General features: G+C 41.8%; 1 protein-coding gene across 1 annotated transcript; it reads right to left on the reverse strand.

Annotated features, from left to right (window-relative positions):
- Positions 1-889: 889 nt before the first annotated feature.
- On the reverse strand, positions 890-8,961 carry LOC136107405 (fatty acyl-CoA hydrolase precursor, medium chain-like). The gene is made up of 13 exons (XM_065848442.2): positions 8,836-8,961; positions 7,913-8,117; positions 6,922-7,063; positions 6,349-6,482; positions 5,867-6,020; positions 4,781-4,882; positions 3,752-3,856; positions 3,272-3,412; positions 3,101-3,187; positions 2,143-2,290; positions 1,849-1,980; positions 1,454-1,526; positions 890-1,302 (listed from the first exon to the last, which is right to left on the reverse strand). Exons 1-13 carry the CDS (start codon positions 8,906-8,908, stop codon positions 1,128-1,130), a joined length of 1,671 nt encoding a protein of 556 aa, XP_065704514.1. The 5' UTR covers positions 8,909-8,961; the 3' UTR covers positions 890-1,127.
- Between the last annotated feature and the right edge of the window lie 246 nt (positions 8,962-9,207).

Consider the following 9,207-nt stretch of genomic DNA (forward strand, 5'->3'; position numbering starts at 1 on the left):
ACTCTGCAGCATCCTTAGCAGCTGCAGAATTACAGGTCTACCTGGGTGCCATAGCAACAGAGTGATTATTGTTCAAAAAAAGCTACTCCTAAATGTAGCCTCTGGAATGCTTTGTAACAGGACACATTCCATCAGAAACAATGAGCCTTTAGAGCAGCTGACTTGAATACAAGTAGCCTCACACAAGTCCAGGAAAAATGCCAGCAACAGACATGTGTTCCAGATTCCTGGGCTCTGGGCAGAGCCTTCAGGGGTGGCTCAGTGGCATCCAGGAGCTCCCTGGGCCAAGCGGCTGTGTTGTGTGCGACAGGAACCCGCTCTGCGTTTGGGCCCACGGACCAGCGCACTCCGTGCACCTCGGGTTCCACCACCGCACATCCTCGTGCGCTCGGGATGTGCCCACCAGCCCTGCTGCCAGACTTCTGCCAGGCCGGTGCTGCCTGGCACCAGCATGGGGAACTTCTGAGGGCTGCTCATTCCCAGTTCCTTGAGTAGCAGGGAAGCAGCTCAGAAGCTTCGTATCCAAACACAGAACTGAACTGTCCGAGGAAGAACTTCACACTGCAGTGGTAAACACATACTGGTTGTGTGAGTGGTTGTAAACTCTGCTCTTCCAGCTTCATTCCACATGATCATCAGGGTTGCTGAAGAACTTTCCAGTTGTCTCATCAGCTTTGTTGCTTTTTAGCATCTTGTTGCAGTGCATTCAAGTTGCAGATAGCAAGGCTGTGCTCCTTAGTACAGAAGTTAAAGCAGCCTCTGGTTCCTGCCATGTGCTCAGCTTCAGCCCTTTGGGTTGAAGAAAGAAACTGGGCACATTTCTGGCTTCTTGGACGTGATCTAACCTCTTGGAATTAGCCTGTATCAGTTAACAGAAAGAAAAGGAAGCTCCAAAAAATCAAAAGCAACATTTATTTATAACAGTTGACAAAACAAGAAAACAAGTAGAGATGTCAAGCTCATCTCACAGAGGTTCTTTGGTGGGTGCTCTGCTCCCTTCCACTGTGATCATGGCAACAGATGACAGAATAAGGACTTAGAAGGTGATTATTAAACTCTGCATCCTGACAAACTAATTTTGTTTGACTTTACTTTGAGTTTTAAAAGCAAACTCTACCTCCCCTCCCTTATAATTCACTGTGTTCCCTCCTTTCATCCACCATTTCTCTTATGAGCTGTATCCAAAACTCCATTTTACGTTCTTTCAGTTTCTTTGATGCCTTTTGCATCAGGTCTATTTCCAGGTATCCTTCATCCAGATCGTACCGAGGCCAATGGACCAATCCTTCTCCATTGGGATTTCTGGAAATAATGTAATGATCAGTTAGCTTTTCATTTACCTGTCATTTCTGCTCTGACTGCCAAATTCCTAGGAACCACCATGTAAGTATTGCCGTTATGGTTCAGGCGGCACAGACAAAACTTGAGCTGTAATTAGCATTACAGTTCTCACCCATTTCTAGCAAAGTTGGTCCAGTATCTCATAACGGTTCTACTAAGCTTATTTTCTTCTTCTGTAGCATTCCCTACAAAGTGAGACATAAGAGGGCAATGTTAAGAACTAAATAATCAAAAAAGAAGCAGCTCTATCAATTCCAATAGACTGTATTCGGTTCTATTTGTCCCTCTGAGCTACGGCAGTTTTACCCCGTAGAGCTCTAGGAGAGAACTGCAGATGGATGATTTCATGGAACGTAACTACTGCTAAAGACAGAAAATGCCTATGTTGATTTCAATGATTCTAAGAGAGAAAGTCTATTCTACCCCCACGCCCCCCCCTCCCCCGTAAGTAAAATTAATAATAAGGATGTTTTAAAAGGACCACTTTAGTAAGCATGGATACATTACCAGCTAAGAATGGCTTTCCAAAGACAAAGGCAATCTCAGCTCCGTGATCTGCTTTTACAAACTCTGGTACAACCCCTGTCGCTGAACTGGGTCGATGCTGAAACTCATAAAAGTAGACTGGGTTGCCAGCATCTAGTAGAAAATGTACAGAGGAGTGTTAGTTTGAGAATTGAACATACCTGCCGTCAAAGAGCATAAACTTTGATTACAAGCTATTTTGATAAAATGAAAACACAACCAGTGTCCATAAACACACCTCAGGGTGGAACTCCACATTTCTTCTAAGAGACTCACCTCTATGGTATCTGGCCACTTCAATGGATGGAAAACCAAACCAAGCATCTGCTAGTGCATCAAGAAGACCATCTCGCACCTGAATACGGTTTGCTGCACTCCCTATGTATTCATCGTATACTCGATCAACAACTTCAGAAGTTACATCCTGAAATGAACAACAAAAATACTTCTTATAATGGTGATGAATATTATCAAGAGTAACAGCACTGAGTGTGTCACCTGCACATCCCTGGCTAAAAAAACCCCAACCATTACCTTCTTTCAGAGAAAATCCTCAGCTGTGCAGAGTGTGGCTCAGAGCTCGGAATGGGGAATTACACGAGTGAATGGATAGAAATGTTCTCATGGAAAAAGGGGTTTGCAACATCTAAAGATCAAACTTCCTTAAATAAACATCAGTCAAGGATGCTGATAAATACATAGGACAGTCTGTTCTCACTACTGTGGAAGTAACCCTCATAAGAGAAAAGGAATCCCGTTGGATTACATAAAATTCATTTGTTTTGTTACAGGGAAGCAAAGCCTCCAGATAGCTAAACATGGGTCTCTCAGTGCCATTTTAAACACATCAGGTTCTCCTGACTGGATACCTACTGCTTCAGAACAGCATGTTCTATAGGGTTTGTGTCACACCTGCTGGTACCATGCGTGCCTTGGATAACCTAGGGAATCTAAAATGTCACAAGACATCTGTGTTTAGGTACCTGAATCATTCCTGGATTTCCACAGAACTCCTTTTAAGAGAGCAGGGCATTTAGGATAGAAATTTAAAGTGTATTTTCAGTCATTAGTGACAACAGGGACACAGTATCTGCTGCCTGATACTGGCCTGTAGTAGGAAGCTGTCAAACAGAACAAAGTTTACCTCTAAAATATATCCCATATATAGAATACACAAACATAGAACCAGAGCAGTAAAAAGCAACACTGGGTTGTTCTGAAAATGGTCTCTTACCTTAATAATCATTGGTAAGTATCTGTGTAAAAGTTGACGTGCAACATCTTCATCCAGACCATCTGCATAAGCAGGCATTTGGATAAACTGCATGATACAGAGAACCACATTTATTAGAAAATCTTATGTTAACAAAATCATATATAAATAATGACATTATAAGTCTCTTACCACAGAAATCACCCATCCAAGTTCACAGTTATTTAGTCCTATTATATATGGGACTGGATTGATCAGTTTTTCTGACAGTAATTCCGTGGGACTCTTTGGAAGAAAAACCCCATCTGCAGATGCAAAGGCATATAGTGAAGGCTGAAGAAAAAAACGAAAAAACAACAAAAAAAGCTTAATTAATTCATGGATGTTAGCTCTAGAAAAAAATTTCAGATTTTTACTGCAGCTCCCCCAGCAGAGCAAGACAGCAAAACACAGGCATCTCAAGGTACACGCAGAATGAAAGGAGAGTCACCTGTTGACATTGTTCAGGTGAGTTACAGCATAGCTGCAGTGCTGTCAGAGCCTGGAAAGGTCAAGAAAGTCACATCTTTCACTCACTTCAAGTTCCCCTAATATGCCAACACACAAGTAGCATACTCTGTTAGGAATAAATTGGAAAAGTCATTTAAATGCAGTAAGTATAGTTTCACCTACCAGTTTTTGTGCTATCTGTACTATCTCTTCTTCTGTTTTTTCCCTTAAGCATTCAACTATTGCAGCCGAACTGGGTTTTTCACAGCCAGAGGCAGCAGCAACTCTCTGAAATCAATAAAAACACTCCCTGTTCATCTGCGCCCATAGAAGGCTCCGTGTGCCACCGAGCCTGAGAGTGCAGCAGGGGGGAGTCTAAACTTCTGCACAAGGACCATTGCAGCCAGACACGTTCCAGCTGCAGGGGCAGAGAGTAGGGAGCCCTCAGAACCCTTCACACTGGGGCTGAGCGGAAGGACAAAACAGACACCCTCCAAGTATTTTGATATAGAGGCAGACCAAGATAGTAATTCTGGTAAGTAACGTGCTGTGCTGAGAGGGCAGGATGACATAAAGGAGTGAGGGGGATGCGCAGGCAGGATAAGACCATGTAGATGGTAACAAAGAGCATAGGATACCATTCTTGACGATGTCTTTTTGGGTGGAGTGACGGCTCTCAATAAAGATACAGAGCTCATTATAATGTTGCCTCTTTTATATTCCCTATTATCAAATCCAGGTTCCTGGATGTTGTTTTCTTGTAGTTGAAAAAAACTGGCTTGAAGTCAGCTCTTCATTTGAAAATAAACATAGTGGATAAAGTCTTGTTTACTTGCATACAACAGGCATCAAAAAAGAGGGAAAGAGTATCGAGAATCTGGTGCCATCTTCCAGTCAAAAATTATAGCTCTAATTTTCCTGATGACAGTACATGATCTAGGATTCCTTTACATTCCTTTACATTTCACACTTCTTCCCTGCCTTCTCTCTTCTCTTCCTTACACTTTTGCTTTCAGACATGTGTCAATATTTGGGAATATGAAAAGCATCATTAAACGTGCATTATTTGCACACAGAAATGCTGTCTTTAATGACAGTGGTTGTAGTTTCATGAGAAAAAAAAAACACAACTGTTTCTACATTTTGAAATACACAGTTTAAGCCACGTGAAACAATCTGGAAAAAGAAACAAATTTACCACAAAATACCCACTTTTGCTTCTTCTTCAGGCTGATCAGTGAACAAAAGCCTGCTTGCAGTACCACTCTCTGAAATGGCTTTATGGAACAAACCCTTTGCCAGGGGAGATAAGATCTATAACAAAGCAAGAACAAGCATGACAAGCATTCTGTTCTGACCACTGACTTAGAAATTCACTCACAGCAATTGCTATTTCAAACATTTTGAGAACAAATGCCATAAGACAGTTATTGTGCAGCCTCTGATCCCAGCTCAGCCGTGCCAAGGGCTCTGCAGCACAGCCAGAGATAAGCAGCCCACGCCTGGCCTGTCCCCTCCCATAGCACCTCGCTGCCAGGACTCGGTGGGACGGCACCGCAAGCCAGAGACAGACCGAATAAAACCGTGTCCAGGAGAGTCTGGCTGTGCTGCAGGAGGGGAGGAAAGAACTATTGGCCAGAGGGCAGAGCTTGGGAAACAGGAATTTCTATGACATCTGTCACTGAACCCTGATTTCACTGTGTGATCTCTACCAATTTGTGAGAGACTGGGCAAGAGCAAACTCTTAGCCAAGGTGCTCGAAGTTGATGTAAAAATTTTACATCATCGCTGGGTCACAAAATGCACAAGTTCAGCTGTGATGACTCTGCACAAGTGACTGTCAAAGCAATCAAGAAATTGGCAATGCATCCTCTCAAAGATATTTTCTAACACAGATAGCTTTGGGGGAGTAATGCCACTACAAGAAAAGCAAAACCAAACCAGACCAAAATACTCAAAAGAACGACGACAACAACAAAACCAAAGACCAGAATTCAATTTAGTAGATGAGGAATAACATTTTGGGTCTGAACAGCAAGATTTGGGTATGATAAGAACATTTTCATCAATCAGAAGCTGTACTGACATCACATTCTATTATAGACCAAGGTGTTGGACTCAATGATCCTCGTGGGTCCCTTCCAACTCAGGACATTCTGTGATTCTATGATGTACCACTTACTATTAAACCATCCCTTTTCTCTCACTGACTTTTCATGTAGGTACTAAAAATGAACATGCAAGCTGGTAATTTTTTTCCCCCCAGGTAATAAAGATTCATTATTACTGTGAACTTACAAGAGCAGAAACACTGATTCCTCCTGCAGATTCTCCAGCGATAGTGACGGATCCTGGATCTCCTCCAAAGTGTCTGATATTTTCCTGAATCCACTGAAGAGCTGCTACTTGATCCAAATACCCCCAGTTACCTGGCGCGTGCTTATCACCAGTGCTGCAGAGAATGGATTGGTTTCAGTGCTCAGTGCAAGAAGAAAGGCAGAGAAAAATATAATCTGTGCTATAAGAAATCAGCTGCCATTCTCTACACAGAGCTTTTCTCCTACCTGAAATATAAATGGCTCAAAAACCATTGAGCTTATAGTAACCAAACAAGAACAGAATGAAGCTGACTTGGGACTTGTAAATTGTTCCCAACTGTTGCATATGCAATTAAGAAATGTATAGTCTCTTTGCATAAGCAGGTGTCCTGCACGTCTCTTCACAGAGGCTCTGCACACAGCATTGTGGAAATCACAAAAGACAGAAATAAGATATCTTACCTAAAATATCCAACAATACCTAATCTGTACTGAATTGTTACAACCACCACATTGTCAAAGGCCACTAATGCTGAACCATCATAAGATGAACCTGTTCCTCCAATGAGCCCACCTCCATGGATCCACACAAAGACCTGGGAAGACAAAATCAGAGACAACCCAGCACAGATAAGAGCTCCCAGTGGTAAAAACTAAATATAAGCCAAAATACCTTATTTTGTGCTGTTTCACTCCTGACTCTTTCAGATTACATTCCACAAGTAGTAGAAGTCTTTCAAACATGAGGCCTGCAGTCTCACAAAATGGCATTGATTGTATTAAATACTTAGATTATATCAGTACCCTGTGATGTTTCATATATGATATAGAGGAAATCAAACATTATCTACATAAATGTCAATAAAATTTAATTTTATGATAGGATTTCGTGTATCTTTTAAACCTCAAGAAACATTTACTGGGGCAAAGTGTGTAACTTGGTCATCAAACTGCATCTGTAAGTCTGCAGATAGTACAACTTGTAGGTTTGCTGTAAAATAATTTTCATAGAGCTTTTATAATAATTTTGCTTACAGGCAGCTCCTGTTTTTCTGTAGCAACGGGTGTATACACGTTTAGGTACAAGCAATCTTCAGACACTTGGAGACGAACTCTTTCTTTTCTATTAGTAACAAGGTCGGAAAAGAAATGTGCTGCTTCTTTATCCTGCAGACACCTGAATAATTAAAGAAATAACAAGTAACCGGAATAACTAAAAACTCAAAGCTATGAAGTGTAGCGTTTTGTACTACCACAATAAAGTGCTAACCAGAAACCAATCTCTAATACATTTCCAGATTGTTTGCAACAGAAAACATATAATATTTTTTCACCTTCAAGATACTTTCTTCCCTTGAGCTCACATTAAGGAGATCTGTAAAATGAGTCACAATCTATGGCAGTACACAGGGACATGCAGATACAACTTTGTGTTCCAAAACATTTCAGAAATACACCTGCAACTACCTGTGCTTATAAATTCCTTCAGTAAAAACACAAGTTAACTATTTTGCATCTTCAATAGCTTTTTATATCGTAATGGTGGTTCTCAGGCTTGAGGCACTAAACAAGGGCAGTAGCACAAATGCAGCAGATATTTACAACACAGACTAGAAATGCTCTGCAGTGCTTATGTGTCCTATTAAGCATGTGACTCGTTCTGCAATTTTTTCTTCTAATGTTTTACTCCAACATTTCCTCAGTTTCTTTCTCTTTCTGCTCCATAATCTACAGAGTTTATAAACATTGCTAAGCAATGAACAAATGCTCCAAAACATGAACATTATTAGCAAAGCGCTGGTGCACATGAGTTCGTCACTAATTCCATCAGATAATGGCTTTTCATAAAAAGAGCAGCTTATAGAGATACCTTGAGAAATGCATTCATTGTAACAATCACAGGTGGCAACGAGATGGCAGCAAGGAATGTATCTTTGTGGCTTTAGATTGCCCTACACATCAGTGTCCTGGAACTGCATACCATGTACAATTCTTACAAAGACCCCTGGCCTTGTTGTTGTCTTACATTGGTGGGTAGGAAGTGGCATCTCTGACTCCTTTCCATGGCTCAGGCGGCTGGGGTTCAGAAAACCTCAGTAGCCCAACTGGCGGCTTAGCAAAAGGAAGCCCCAAGAAGACATTCACACTCCGCTCGGCTGCATCCACTTTGAAGCGGTACCCTCGCACTCTCCCGTATTTGGTCTCCACTTCTGGTTGCTCTGCATTGTGGCCTGGGGGACATGAACACAAAATCACGTAATTGGTCTATTTGTAAGTAATTGCCAGATTCTCACAGCTTTAGCTACTTAAATATACACTTTTTGTTTCAACAAACTCTAATCAGTATAGCTGACATCATTTCAGCCTTCATTCTCCTTGCTTTCTATGTGTAAACTCCCTCAGGCTATCATATGAATTGTCTTACTATCCACACATATTAGTAATTGCATGTAGATCTTAACGCTTTCTGATTCATGTTGTTAGTTAAAAGTCCAATTGGTTGGTTTCTATAAGAAAAGATCTGTGAATACACAAAATACATTGCAGAACTTTGTATGTACGGCCAAAAGGAAAACCTTCTAACCTACCTGAAAATGCTCTGTCATATACAAACACTGTTAATGTTTAGGTAACATTTGTTAAACATTAGTGTGAAAGTTCTCCATATCAAATTACAGACGTGGTGCAGTGGTCTGCCCTGCCCCAGCAGACAAGATGTTGAGAGAGGAAGCTGATTGCTCTATTTGCAAAATCAGACAAATAAGACAAATGACTGAAAGCAGATCACAAAAAGAAATGGAGAATGTTTGCTATTCAGGCGTAATCTCTATGCAGCAAGGTTGTTTGCCCAGCTCCTCCGATACAGCTGGGGTTCCCATCCATGAACAAGCTGCCACGGGCTCTATTTCCTGACAGAAGGCAACAGGTAAAATCCCTTCCCAAGCTCACCAGTAGCTACAAGCACCGTGACCCCCACAATCAGAATCAGGGACAGCAGCAACGCGTCCTTTCCAGTTGCCATTTTCAAGCCAGTCACATATTTACCCCTGCAGCCTGTTGCCTTATATACCCTGTTACATGTGCGTGTTACGCAAGGCAAACACTGACTAGCAAAAGCAACACTCCAGCTGCGACCCAACCGAGCAGGGGCAGCCAGAGCAGCTGCCCGACCTGTGAGCCGCTGTAAAATGCTTTGAAAACAGTTTTCATTGTGACAGACGATTCGTCCTGCTGCTGGAACACCACCTACTTCACCACCATGTCAGGGTTTCCTCACACTACACAGTGAAGAGACCAGGAAGGGAACTACGCTTTTACCTT

This window comes from Patagioenas fasciata, chromosome 13 (assembly GCF_037038585.1).
Source record: "Patagioenas fasciata isolate bPatFas1 chromosome 13, bPatFas1.hap1, whole genome shotgun sequence".
NCBI lineage: Eukaryota > Metazoa > Chordata > Aves > Columbiformes > Columbidae > Patagioenas > Patagioenas fasciata.

Bases quoted from the DNA above. Each gene is read 5' to 3' on its own strand.
- LOC136107405 (XM_065848442.2), bottom strand. From the start codon at position 8,908: ATGGCAACTGGAAAGGACGCGTTGCTGCTGTCCCTGATTCTGATTGTG. The intron at 8,118-8,835 runs GTGAGCTTGGGA...CATGTCCCCCAG, and splicing joins CACGGTGCTTGTAGCTACTG to GCCACAATGCAGAGCAACCA. The intron at 4,883-5,866 runs GTAAGTTCACAG...GCTTTGTTATAG, and splicing joins GAATCAGTGTTTCTGCTCTT to ATCTTATCTCCCCTGGCAAA.